The sequence below is a fragment of the Podarcis vaucheri genome, assembly GCF_965113315.1.
Source record: "Podarcis vaucheri genome assembly, chromosome: 1".
NCBI classification, from domain to species: Eukaryota; Metazoa; Chordata; class Lepidosauria; order Squamata; family Lacertidae; genus Podarcis; species Podarcis vaucheri.
Window position 1 is genome coordinate 83,314,114 of NC_138759.1, and position 14,651 is coordinate 83,328,764.

Here is a 14,651-nt window from a genome sequence, read left to right on the forward strand (position 1 = left end):
GGGAGCATTCCCTCTGTGCAGCAGAACATATCAGAAGTTCAGTGGAACGAAGTTTATCAGAAATGGACAGAGCAAGTTGCTCTGACCCGTAAAAAATAGCTCAAGCTCTCACATGGAACTGGTGGACAGAAATTCAGGATAGAGTGATGTTGTGTGTTGTGTTTTAAGTTGCTCAACAGATCTAGCCAGGGAGAGAAGAGTAGAGACCCATGGAAACTAGAAAATATGAACACAAAAAAGGAAAACCAGCTCCCATTTCTCACTGGTAATACTTAGTTAGATAGCTATGTATTCAGTCTGTGAGGAATGCAAACCAAAATTCATTTGCTTTATGTTCTTTTATTCTACTGTTATTAGTGTTTCAGCTTATGGGGAGGGAGCATAGTGACTAAATTTAGTCCCAGCAAGTAAAAACAACCTTGAGGGAATCATTTTGCCAATAGATGTTGTCACGTTCATGCCACAGGGGCCAAGCCGACCTGGTTGTTCGCTCTGTCAAAGACACAGTAGTACTCGCGGATGAAGACATCCCCAAGGATCCACAGCTCACCAGACTGAGTAGGGATGCTGATGGACTCAAAGCCACTTGTGCAATAGCCATTTTGGCCCTGAAACAAGGGGAAAACAAGACACGGTTAGTGTTGGCTTTTGTGTCACACCACTTGAGTAGCTTCACTGGCATGGGAGACCCTTCACAGAGCATCTATGTTGAAGTGAGGTTGGGGGCTGTGTGGGGACTGTCCTGTGATTGATATAAGGAGGGCTTTGTGGTTTGTGTCACTCACTGGACACCAGCTGTCTCCGTAGCACACCTTCCTTTCATTCAGCCATGTGTTGCTTGAATGCTTGTGCATTTTATGGAATGTGGCATTAGGAGATTCTCTCCCCCCCTCCCCACACCCTGCAGGTTCACACTATACATTGAAAGCATATCCAAGGCACATGACTTCTCTCAAAGAATCATGAGGACTGTAATTTCCCTATCACAGAGCTACAATTCCCAGTACCCTTAACAAACAACAGTTCCCAGGATTCTTGGGAAGGAAGTCGTGTGCTTTAAATGTGCACTGGATGTACTTCAAATGTATGGTGTGGATCTTTCCTAGGTTTATATTATTGATTTTATATGATATTATTACCCCTTCATGGATCTGATTCCTATCAACTTTTCATAGGCTCATAGAACTGTAGAGTTGGAAGGGACATTGAGGGTCATCTAGCCCAACTCCTTGTAATGCAGGAATCTCAGCTCTACATCATCCATGACAGATGGCCATCCAACCTCTGTTTAGAAACCTCCAAGGAAGGAGAATCCACAACCTTCCAAGGAAGTCTGTTCCACTGTCAAACAGCTCTTACTATCAGAAAGTTCTCCTGGTGTTTAGTCAGATTCTCCTTTCTTGTAACTTGAATCCATTGGTTGGGGTTCTAGCCAGTGGGACTGATTTAATCAGCAGGCTGATCCCTTCGAGAAAATTCCAGGTTAGATGAGCCATGACCCTTACCTGGCGAATGTAGGCACTGGCAGGCACAGGGAACTCATAGCCATTGATGGTAAAAACAATGTCAGGTAAGCTGTTCATGGCACTGCAGCTGACCTGATGTGGAATAGAACAAATAAAAAATAACAAGATTAGCCATGTGGCACTGTGCCTTCAAATGTTGAGAGCAAAAGGAAAAGCCAACAATTAGTCCAAGTGGAAGGGCCCTGGGAAGGACATCAGTTAATACAAATGGGACCTTCAACATAATGTTGCAGTGTGGAGTTCCTACTATTCAGGATTCCAGCCACTCTACTTCATTTGACTCCACTCCATCCCTGATTTTCTGCTCCCACCTCAACAATTCAGTGTTCCATGGCCTTCATTGGACTGTATCTGGAGTCCCCCCACCCTCCAGGTTTCCTAAAGATTGTTCTACTTCTGCAGATCTTGGTGGCTCCTCAAGCCTTTCTCTGTTGCATGAGTGGTGCTGTTCTGGCTACAAAAGCAGCAGCACACACCCTGAATGTTGCAAATAGAGGAAAACGATTATGACAGCTCTGGGGTGGGGGTGGGGATGTAGTATAGAAAACAAATAGCACCACTCAAATCATGAGAGCAGGGTTGGAACTGGGCCGCTTGCCACCACAGACAGCATTTGTGCAACCACCTTCTTGCACAACCTTCCCATGATAGTGCTAGCTGGCTGGTGTTTGGATGGAAATGACATTTTCTTGGCAACAGTCTAGTTTGGATCGAAAAGGGAATGCTCCTGCAGCAGAAAATCTTTCTTAGGGAAGCTGTTTGCATTCACCATAACAATAGCACCAAAGTAACTTTTCTTCTAAAACCCCAAGCATCTCATTAATTTTTTTTAAAAAAACCTCAGACTCACATATATCCATATTTACCCTGCCTTCCAGCCACGAGCAGAAGGTTCTTTGTACAATGGAGAAAGGTCACAGGAAGGCTGAGGAATAACCAACTTGCCATTCCCCTTTTCTCTCTTCATAATCTGATTTTGGCCTACCTCACAGGTGAGGAACTTGTGGCCCTCTTAATGTTGCTGGTCTACAGCTCCCATCATCCCTGGCCATTGGCCATGCTGGCGGGGGCTGATAGGAGTTAGTGTTCAACAACATATGAAGAGCCACATATTTCCCACTGCAGGCCCACATCAGTGCTTTTTTAAAAACCACCACCACCACCACCCAGGAGTCAGAATTGGCACTGAACTCATCTCTCTCTCCCCCCCCTCTCTCTCACACATACATACTCTCCATCATACCAGTCTCTTTGGTACCTTTGGAAGCCTCCCTTCTTTTCTTTTCTTTCCTTACCTCACCATTGCTTGCACCAATGTAGTATTGAATGTTAGAAATGCCTTGAGGGGGACCAGCCAAGAGGGAGGTACCAGTGTCAACAATAGCTTGGCAGCCGCCGGAACATGCAATAGCCTGGCCATTCATGGTGATGCTGAAGAGAACACAGGTAGGTCAAATGTGACAAAGAGAAAGCAACCTTCATCTTTTTGCCCACAAGATGCCCATGAGGAAATGTGGGAGAAATGCTCTCATGAGAACCACCCATTGTGTGTAAGGTACAACTTTCCATGGCTGCTCTCCCTGCCTCTGCCTCTTTCCTGCTTGCTCTCCCTCCCTCAGCTATTCTCTGAATCTCATATGTGTCTCAGTTGATCACATCATATTTTGCACCTTCTTCTTGGTGGCCTCTGATTGAAGTGATGACTGAAGTTGTCGTTACCTGTCCAGAGTGATCTGCCAGTAAGACTCAGAAGAGAGAGGCACCCAGTAGAGGTTCCCAGAATAGTAGGATGAGTCGACACCACCGAACATCACAAAGCTTCCACTCTGGTCATTGCTGAGAAGAAAATAACAACAGAGGACTCTAAGAACCTGCCCGATATAAGGTGAAGAGTTGGATTTGGATTTGAAGGGTTTGGATTTGATATCCCGCTTTATCACTACCCGAAGGAGTCTCAAAGCGGCTAACATTCTCCTTTCCCTTCCTCCCCCACAACAAACACTCTGTGAGGTGAGTGAGGCTGAGAGACTTCAGAGAAGCGTGACTAGCCCAAGGTCACTCAGCAGCTGCATGTGGAGGAGCGGGGAATCGAACCCAGTTCCCCAGATTACGAATCTACCGCTCATAACCACTACACCACACTGGCTCTCAAGGTGGGACTGTTTGTCCACCTAGTCCATTATTGTCTTCTCTGACTGGTTGCAGCTGCCTAGAATCTAAGGCAGAGAATCTTTCACATAGCATAGGGTGCTTTCAGATGATCTGTTTATTGAGCATTCATCCTCATTTGCTTGCAGGGAGATTTGATGATGTTGGATATTTAATAAGCATTCATTCCTATTTGTTTGTGGGGAGGATAGATGGCGTTGCATCAAAGCAAGTGTTATCCACACTTTCTACTGCATTTCCCCATCAATTTCCTTACTGAAAATAAGGAAATTACTGGTATTCTCCTTATTGATCTTTTAGGGGAAATGGGCTTGTTGCACAAGACCTCCAAATAAGCTTTCAGTATGTGATTGAATCCACCCCAAAATGCTGGCTGAGACTGATGCAAGTCAGAGTCCAACAACATCAGAAGGGACACAAGTTTGCCATCCATGCTGTTGTAAAGACTATGGTGTCAGAGTAAGTAAAGGGCAACAAGCACTTATAAAAAGTGTTACATCACCACCATCATCTATAAGTTGTAATATATTTAGTAGTTGTCCAGCTGAGCCCTAAGTGATGCTTGATATGGTGATGGCTAGTGAGGAATAAAGTCAACATCCCCAATATTTTAAAAAGACTTGCATGCAGTTTTGTGCTTAGACATGAAGCTAAATTTGGTGTTTGGGTCAAATTTTGGACTTGCTATCCAGCACAAGTTTCCCTGCTGCTGAGTTTCTAGAAACAACCTACTTAGTTCTCATGTCCTCTGTCCATTAGCAATGGGCCCCTGCTGCATCCCTTTGTGGGGAAATGCTCTCGGATAGCTCATACAGTACTTACGAACTCAGGTAGACGGAAAAGAGATCCTGAGACACCAGACCCTCGCTCATCATGTTGTCAAAGACAGGAGTTGCACCAGAGGAGGCAATGCTGGGGTAAGCCAGACCCAAGATGCCATCAAAGGGGGAATAATAAAGGAAAGTGCCAGGTTCGGTCTCACTCAGGCCAAAGATCTGGTTGGTGACCTCAATACTTCCCACCTATGTGGGAGGGAAGCCACAGTCAGATACATTATGAAATTACATGAAAATATTCCACTTGCTAGCTGATGTATGTGGTGGTGGTGGTGGTAGCAGCAGTGATGGTCAGTACTTTTTGTTAACCACGCAACATAATGAAGGCTAGGGCAACAATACATCTAGAATTTCCTGGACATATTTGGAATTCGTTCATCAAAAATGGCGTCCGGGCAGAATTTTCAAAAATCGAAAAATCGGTTGAAATGTCCGGGGAATCCCAGGCGTATAGGCGTATGGCAGCCCATATTGGAAGTGTTGATTTTTTGGCAAATTTCCAAAGGGGGGGGGAGCTTTAAAATCTCTCTCTCTCTCTCTGAGATTTTGAAATAAAAGCTCAACAACTTTTGTGTCCAGATTTTCACTTTTTGAAACATAGCAACCCTAATAAAGGCTCTTTTTTTGCTCTTCAGCCGGTGTAATCTTGAGTGTGAGCTGGAACTCCCCTTCTTCAAAGCTCAGCTCATCCACAAATTGGAAAAGTAGCCTTAGCTAAGCCACTCTCAGCCTCCTTGCCCTTAACATGGGAATCATGATAGTGGTCTGTTGCAAGGACTGCTATATTGGCCTGGCTTGGACCTAATAGTTTTAGTACTACATGAGCAATCCTCCTCTGCCATGGAATAAAAGAAGTACTCATTTCCTTTTTTTTAATTAACCATTTTGTCATTAAACTATGGTTTATTGAAGAAGGCCAGGATCAGAAACCATAGTTTGATCTTGGATTATTTAAGTAAGCCATCATTTAAATTAACCACATTTTGACCTTATTAAACACAACAAGTCTGAACCAGGCTCAATTGTGTAGCACTAAACTGATTCTGAGTTCTATTCAAATGGGACCAATGTTTGCGGAGTCCTTTGAGAACCTAGGAAAAACACTGTGGGTGGAATTCAACATTGTGCTATGGTGAATGTCTTGCAGTTTGCCAGATGGAATGATCTCCCCTCCATCTGTTTTGGGTGTCCTCCCGACCCCTCACCCCAGAAAAAAATGGGGGGTGCACTGCTGGGCAAGTTGGGGAGGAGGGGGGGAAGCCCCATTGTGCAAGCAGAAACCCTCAGGCAGATATTGCACTGCCAGGACTCATTAGGTAAATTCTACTCTATATAAACATCCTTTTTCAAAGAACCTTCTGCTAATTGTGCAGGGAATCTAGATAACAGGGAATCTAGCATAGCTAAGTGCAAGCTGTAAAATATAGAATATGACTTGTAATGCAGATTCTGAAAGGTGTTCTGGCTGAGGCTGATGAGGAGCATAGCCCAAAATATCTGAAGCTCACCAAGTTGGCAAAGAGTGATGTATTTTAGTTCTAGGGTTCTCAGAAGTGCTTTGCTTCTAGAAAAAGAGGTGCCAGTACTGCATACCCTTGAGTACCCCCAGAAAAAAGCACTGGTTCTCAGTCAGTACTGCTCCTCTTTATCCACCTATGCCCAGTGTTTAGCTTCCAAACTGGCTGCCCATCATTCTTTGTTCCCTAGCAGTTTACCTGGACGGTGTCATAGGCTAGGAATCCAGTCATGCTCCCAGTGCCATATGTGACGGAGACGCTCTGGCTGGTAGCCTGGTAGGTGGAGGACTGTTGGGGGTTGAAGCGGTTGTGGTTTGCTGAGAACACAAAGGAGTTAATCCATGATGTTTAGGCATTCAGGTTTAGCATGTATACAGACATGAGCTGCCTCAGTACTACAGTGTGAAAGTTCTTTCCTCTAACCTCAGCTGAATGGGAGCTGGCTGTGGTTGTGAGGGGAAGACACCTGGCCAGTGCTAGGGGGAATGCTCCTCTCCAGCCAGTTGAGTAGATGCAGAGAGAAATATCCCCTCATGTCACTTCCCCAAATATTAGGGGTGGGGAGCCTTCAGGCCCAGGGGCCAAATGCCACCCTCCAGGCCTCTCTGCCTGCCCCTGAGGGCCCTTCCTTCCCCATCCCACACTCCTCAAGGGATTCTGTCTAGCTCGAATGTGTCCTTGAAATTTATTAATGCCTCTTCCTCTGTTGGGTGGCGATTAGAGTGTGTGGTATGTGTGTGAAACCTCCAACTTTGTATGACTGGAATGACTGTTCACCAGTCATGACATGGGCAGCTTTTGCGGCATGGAGTGAGCTTCCCTGACCCACGGGGTCATGCCTGCCAGCTGCTCCAACCCCTGGACCGTCCCCCTAGGCTGTAGGTCATCCAGGTGACGTGCACCATCAGCCAATCAGTTGTGGCCCCGGGGCGGAGCTGGGAACCAGAAAAGGAAGCTGCCGGCAATGCTGGTCAGCCATTCTGGTCAGAGCATCTGGAAGAGTGGTTTGTGTGTTGTTGCTAAACTTTTGCAAGTGGTAGGCATTTTCAGCTGTGGGCAATCTTGGCAGTGAGGCTACGATTTTCGCAGTCTCGGGTGGTGCTTTTAGGCCTTGGGCGGAATCCTTTAGTCCATCAATGTGACCGAGGGGTAACAGAGTCTCTCACATGGCGGTGTTAGCAGGGCCCAGTTAGAGGGGTTTTATGCTGGGTACCACTGACCATGAGTGCTCGGTGCGTGGTCAGAACCCCCATACGGGAGGAGTTGGGGGCCCCAGCCACATAAACTTATGTTCTGTGGTGTCCCCCTGAACTCCTACCAACCCCTGCTCTTCCTTAGTTCCCAGCCGGGGTCAGAGAGGGATACACACCCAATACCTAAGCCAAGGTTCTCCTACATCTGAATTTTAATAAAGTTGTGACCTAATTTAATCCCATAACATGCTGTGTATGTATCTTATTATTTGCGGGGCCTGATTTCTGGGGAGGGGGACTGCGACTGGGCTCGCAATGTAGTCTCCTTTAGAGGTTGTCTATCCCCTTTTACCTCTGGCCCCACACACTGCTGACATGAGGCCTCTGAAAAGTTGCCCATGAGAGATTGTGACCCTCGGGCTGGGAACGGTTCCTTAACCCTGCCATATGTGAAGGTAGACCTTGTGTTGTTGTTCCACCTTGATTCCCTTTATTGCCACCTGCCATGGGCTAGTCTAGGCAACTGTCCACTTAAGCCTAATATTAGGGCTGCATTTTGCATGACCACCATGAATATACATTGAGGAGGTGATCACTAGACATGGGCTGAAAGGATTACCCAGTCCATTCCCAATTCTAAAGGCTACTTACAGCAGGCTGAGCTGGAGCAGTACACAGAAGGGACCCACAAGTTGGAGGAGCCGGTGTCAAAGAGGACTGTGAACTGCTGTGGTGGAGTACCGATGTAGATGGTGCCAATGTACTCAATCTGTGGGGGGAAGAAAACTGGGTGTTATCATTACTATTGCACCACAGAAGATTCACCTGGAGACAGAAGTTCTTCCTGGTGACCCGCTTATTGAGCATCCATTCTGATTGGTTAATTGGAAGCTCATATGACAAGGGTGAAGAACAACTGGCCTGTGGGCCAATCTTGGTCCACCAGGAGTCCATGTTGGCCCTGAAGACTACTTTCTCCAAACCACAGCCACCTGCCCATCAGCTGACATCACTTGTGACATCATCCGATAGGCATGAGGGCAGGGTTAAATTCCATGTTGGCTGTGCATACCTGTTCCCTGTTGGAAACAGGGTGTGTGCAGTCCAAGCAGCAGGGTTAAATCCTGCTCAGTTTGGCAGGAGTCCATGCAAAACACTTCTGCATTCAGGAAGGGGTTTGCACAGAAACCTCTGCTAAAATGTTCTAAATACATTATACCACAGATCTAAGGGTGCTTTAGGTCTGTAAAATTAAAGTGGATTAAAGTGCTCCATTGACCTAGAGCAACAAATCTGCTTTTAAAAAAACCTCACTTTTGGCCATTAGAAAAATGATGGGGAAAGTATGGGATGAACAAATTATTAACAGGAAGACATGTAAACACCTTGCAAGCAGATCAGGGTGAATGTTCATTGTTGTATAACTGCCCCATAAATAAACAGAGCAAATGCTCAACAAAGTCCAGGCATAGCCTAACTACCACATAAGCTTCGTAGACACAAATCAATATGAATGCTAATAAAAAGGTCATCTGGAGAAGTCCTAAGGGTAGTCTCTGGCAGTGGAACACTAAGTGCCAGGATAGGAGTGCCTCAGTGAAGGATAGAAGTGGCTGAAGAACAAACCAAGGATGCTTAGCAATGGAGAATTGGTGTGGGAATTTTTGGAAGGGATAGATTGGGTTGACTGGTTACCAAGATGTAGGTCCCACTCCTGATCTTCTCCTTTTCAGATTTTTATTTTATACTGAGTGAACCAATTTTACAAGCACATAATAACCCTGGTCAGTTCCTTCTCTTTACCAAAATTCAGTAATGTATTGTTTCAGTTATAACCTATGAATAAAGAATACTTACATCCATGTAATTCTCCAAGGGCTCAGCGGCATTTGCGTTGCCTTGGCTGGGGAAATACTTTGAGCCCAAGTTGTGAGGATGTTTCTCCAGGTATTTTTCCAGCAGCCCATGTTCTTTAAGGTTTTGCCTCAGGGATTTCCCTTTCCTCAGAGGGACCCTAAACAGCAAAGAGTGAGAAGGGGAAAAAGAAAGAAAGATGGCAAGGTGATAGGAGAAAATATATATTCTAGTTCTTGAAGCTTGCAAAGCAAAGTTTGTTTTAGGACTTTCACTATTTGCAATGTAGTAGGCCTTGGAGATCCTAGTCAAGAATGGCTTCACCAAGTTTTCTATAGAAAGATGGCACCTCCTGCTCTAGGAATGTACAGGGTTTTTGTAGATGGCTAGCTGGCTGAATATATAAAATTTTTAATGCTTTCTTTAGTTTTTTGGGGTAGAACTGGGACACAGCAAAGGGTTTATGGCTTGCTTGGTATCAGAGACAGAGAGTTTGCTGAAAGAGCTTGTTGAACCAAGTTTAGAGCCTGGTTAGGATATGTGGCCCTCCAGATGTTGTTGGATTCCAGCACCCATCAGTCCCAGTTAGCTTGGCCAATAGTGAAGACTGATGAGAGTTGTATCTAATAAAATCTGGAGGGCTATAGCTTCACCATCCCTGGTTTAAACATAAGGCTGGATGTTTCTGAATCAGAGTGTACCTCCTTTCCTTCAAGAAAGCTGAAACCCCAGTACTTACTTGGTCACCAAGCACTGGGAGAGTGCCACCAAGCCCAGAAGCAAAAGCAACTTCATGATGTCTCCTTTATCCCCAAGCCGCTGATGAAAATGAAATGTGGGTCCCAACTGTAGAGCAACACAGCAGGGTGCTGCTTCTTATATACATGAAGCTCCAAGTCTTTCATATCGTATTTGCAACTCCGATAAGAAATGCAAACCTTCCTGATAAGATTTTTTTTATGTCCTTAAATAAAAGGCTTAGAGAACGTTCCAAGTTCATTCATTTCCATTTGCATTAGGATCTTGACCTAAAAGGGTGCTGAAACTCATGTGACATTAAAACCCATCAGAACACAATGGCAGGTGTCAAGGGCACTTACATAATGCATTGTATTCAACCAAGTCCTACTTAGAGTAGACCGATTGATATACATGGGCCTAAGTTCACAGGGTCTATCAATTCCAATGGGCCTACTCTGTGTAGGACTTAATTTACTAAAAAGAAAATATTTTCTTCTTATAGTACTCAGGACAATAAGCACAAATATGTTTTCTTTTTAAAAAAACAGAAAATGTAAGGAACTGTATTTTAAATATGCTGTTTAATATTATTTTATATTGTAGCACAGCAGCATAGCTAAAGATCACCTGATAGGTTGAACTCCTAGAAACTGTGGTAAATCCAGTCACTCATCCTTGTTATTCTGGGTGTGTTCAGAACACATAGCAATAAGTTGTCACTGGGAGAATACAACCCCTGCCCCTAAACTAGCATGTTGGTTGCATTTGCAGTAGTACTACGTGGAATCTGGTTGCATGAGTGTAATGGGAGCCAGTTTTATGATGCCATTGATATCATTAGTAGTAAGGCGCAAAGCTAGACCCTTTTTCTGCCCATGTGCCATTTTATGAACTTTAAAAAAATAGGAGCCAACTTAAAAAAAAAAAATCTAGCCTCCCTTTCAAAGCATTTTTAAAGTACATGGGTTGTCAAAACTGGCTCAAGACATTTTGCTGTAACTCTCCTGTTCCAGTTACAAAAGTCAACCAGACTAGCTACTAAATCTTACTTCAGCCCTGGTGATGGACACTTTCTGCTGCACTTGAGGGCATCAGTCCATCATAGTTGGTGCAGGAAAGGCCGCTTGATAAACACAGCTCTAGTCATTCCTTGCCTTTAATCATCTGCTGCCTCACTCTGCCTAATGGTAGGGCCAATGCTGTGCATTATTTGAGTTGTGATGGATCTAGATGATGCTTTTGCTATTGCATCCATTGCAGAGCAGAAAACACTTTCCCAACCAGTGCCCTAACTTTCTGAGAAATAGTGATTTCCCTCTTAGCCTTACAAGTACAGTTGTTACATTTATGTGTGCTGTGTTGATTTGTATTAAGGTCATTGCAGTTTTTCTTTATGCATAGTATTTCATTCCATGAAAATGCATAAAAGAATAAAAATATATAAAACAACAAATTTCTAAATGTACAATAAAAGCCATAAATCTCCAGAAAGGTAGGACTGGTGGCAAACCCAGATTTGTTATGACTCTGGATGGGATAACTGCAAGTGAAGTGCTTCGAAGAGTTAGGGTTTTTCCATCAGACACTAAGTCATTGTAAGCATTAGATAACAAACTTTATTTTCCATTAAAGCTATTGGGGTCCTGAACTGGCAGGAACAAGCAAACCCCCAGAAAATTAAGTGAATTGCAATGTGGGATAGATGTGTATGAGTTCTCAGGCGACCTTTACTAAAGTTATTGTGTTATTGTGCTGACTGGCCTGATAACTGCCATGCTGCATATCTGCTCCTTATTTATCGTAAAATATGAAAATGGCATTGCAAATACTGTTTATCAGCTGTCTCCTGATACTCTTGTGTAGTTTGTTAATTAATGGAATTTAATTTTCATTCTCTGCTTGGGGACATTTAGCAGAGAGACAGAGTAGATTACAGAACTCAATAAATTTGTGAAACTGATAAACAGTTTCCGTTAGAAATGTTTTAATTTCTTGGCATATAATGCCTCCAATCCTGTGCATCTCAGGTCACAAACATCAGCTGACTTGGTAAATCTGTATCTAGACTGGGGGTTGGGGAGATTCTCACGATATAAAATTCCTTCCTTAAAAAAAGAGAGTAAAGGTTCTGATCAAACAATAAACGCCCCAGAAAAGGGTTGTAATTTAGGCTTCTCCCTGACACGCCAGTTTTCTATGTGTGGGGATTTCATCTTGAGAGTCCCATTTGACCTGGTGCAATCCAGGAAGAGAATTATCACTTCATCTGCTGCTTGAGAAGTAGGACCTAGTAAATAATAATAATAATAATAATAATAATAATAATAATAATAATAATTTGTACCCCGCCCATCTGGCTGGGCTTCCCCAGCCACTCTGGGCGGCTTCCAACAAAGATTAAAAATACATTAAAATGTCACACATTAAAAACTTCCCTGAACAGGGCTGCCTTCAGATGTCTTCTAAATGTCAGGTAGTTGTTTATCTCTTTGACATCTGGTGGGAGGGAGTTCCACAGGGCGGGTGCCACTACAGAGAAGGCCCTCTGCCTGGTTCCCTGTAGCTTTGCTTCTTGCAGTGATGGAACCGCCAGAAGGCCCTTGGAGCTGGACCTCAGTATCTGGGCAGAACAATGGGGGTGGAGAAGCTCCTTCAGGCATACTGAGCCATGGTAATGTTCCCTAGTAATTTGACTCTTCTTCCACTTGCTTGTCTGAAAATGCCCTTGGGTAACTATGAGCCCAGTTGACAGGGCAAGTGTTACAGCTCCTACCTAGATAAAGAATGTGCATCAGTTAGATTTTATGGCATTGCCAAAATTGTGACAATGCTAACTTGCCCAACAAGGTCTTATATTAAAATGTGTATATGACGGATGGAAAAGGTGCCACCAGCTCTATCATGTTTAATGTAGTATTAACCCACATTGTTTACATGTTTATTGTTGGACAGCTGTAATCTCCCACTTCTCAGGGCATCCGCAATGTTTGCTTGATCTCATAGTCCCTTGGTTTGCATGGTCTGGTTTGGTCATGCTTTATCCCTCCCAAATTCTTCCATTTCATTAAAAAAAAACCCTCTAACAAGTACTGCACAATTGTGCATCTGTGAGTAGCAACTGCACTTGCTTGTAAAGAGGCTTCTTTTACATTTTCTATTATACTTCTCATGGTAGCTCATCCAGGGCATTTGCATTATTGTGCATAAAGTATAAACAAGAGCACAGTGACAGTCAACTTCTGAACCAGAGGATGCGAGCAAGGAAATAGGAGCAGGGAAAAGAGAAATATAATAAGCTGCACCCACATACAAGGGCAAATTAGTAGCATTCCGATCTGGTCAATTTATTTGTGTGTTGCTTCATAAACTGAACTGGGGAAATAAGTTCATTTCCTATTCTCTGCAGTAATGATAGCTGGGGAGAAGGGAGACCCATCTCACTCATAACCTCAGCACAGTAGAGTGCAGCTTACACCTCTTTACTGAATAAAACAGAGCAGGAAAGCCTACCAGCCAACCTGAAGATGGAGGTGAGATCCCCTTTAGTAAGCATAGTGTTAGGCACACTCCAGTTCTTTGAACAATGAGAAGTTCCAGGGGTGTAGCTACTCACCCAGGTTGGTTCATTTTGAAGGAAATGATGCAGGAGGCATATATTATGGCTTTGTATACTTGTTTGCATTTATATACAAACTTTTAAACTGAGCATTGTTGTTGTTTAGTCATGTCTGACTCTTTGTGACCCCATGGACCAGAGCACACCAGGCACTCCTGTCTTCCACTGCCTCCCGCAGTTTGGTCAAACTCATGTTGGTAACTTCGAGAACTAAACTGAGCATAGGTGGAGGCTAGGCCAGCCAAAATCTACTTCTCCCACATCATATCTCTTAAGAGACAGCCAGGAATCCAAAATGATTTCCAGAGACCTCTGACTCTGTCTGACTCCAAACACAAATTGCAGTCTCCTTTAGTTTTTGTTCACAGGTAAAGGTAAAAGTACCCCTTGACCGTTAGGTCCAGTCGCAGACAACTCTGGGGTTGTGCGCTCATTTCGCTCTATATGCTGAGGGAGCCGGCATTTGTCTGCAGATAGCTTCTGGGTCATGTAGCCAGCATGACTAAGCCGCTTCTGGCAAACCAGAGCAGCACACGGAAACACCGTTTACCTTCCCGCCAGAGTGGTACCTATCTATCTACTTGCACTTTGACGTGCTTTCAAACTGCTAGGTGGGCAGGAGTTGGGACCGAACGGGAGCTCGGCAAGCCCTAGGCTCTGTGGTTTAGACGACAGCGCTACCCGCATCCCTTTGTTCACAGAAACATCCTCATATGGGGAGGGGTAGAGATATCACCCCTCTTTCAGGTATGCTAGAGCCATTATTCCATTAGGCAGAAGGAGGCACATGCCTCAGGCAGCAGGTGTTGGTGGGCAAGGAATGGTAGCAAGGTGTTTGAAGACATACTGTGGCTGTGTATGCATTCAACTTGCCTCACACCTCCCTGCTGCCTTCAGGTGCTGTGGAGAATGTATCCCATCACTGATGAACTAAGATTTGTCTGGCTTCTGAATGTGAGGAAACGCACAAACGCAGCAAAATAGGCCAGCTGTTGAGATAAATTAGCCACTCTATTCAGTTTTGATAGCAGCACATCACCTGCCACATAACCAAGGAGATACTTGCCAGAACTACTAAGGTAATCTTCAGCAGTTATTCCGGTTCCTCTCCTGGCCAGACTCCAGAATCATAGAATGAAAGAGTCCCTGAAGGTAGCTCAGTCTAAATTAAATTCTTTACTGGGAATGCTTTAATTTGA

The 14,651-nt window shown here is 44.3% G+C and overlaps 1 protein-coding gene across 1 annotated transcript; it reads right to left on the bottom strand.

Moving 5' to 3' along the window:
* Positions 1–323: 323 nt before the first annotated feature.
* Positions 324–9,985, bottom strand: LOC309543030 (pepsin A-like). Its single transcript, XM_082242221.1, has 9 exons — positions 9,835–9,985; positions 9,099–9,255; positions 7,893–8,010; positions 6,247–6,365; positions 4,518–4,717; positions 3,246–3,362; positions 2,822–2,957; positions 1,506–1,598; positions 324–608 (listed from the first exon to the last, which is right to left on the bottom strand). The coding sequence occupies exons 1-9, from the start codon at positions 9,888–9,890 to the stop codon at positions 456–458; spliced, it is 1,149 nt and encodes a 382-aa protein (XP_082098347.1). The 5' UTR covers positions 9,891–9,985; the 3' UTR covers positions 324–455.
* Between the last annotated feature and the right edge of the window lie 4,666 nt (positions 9,986–14,651).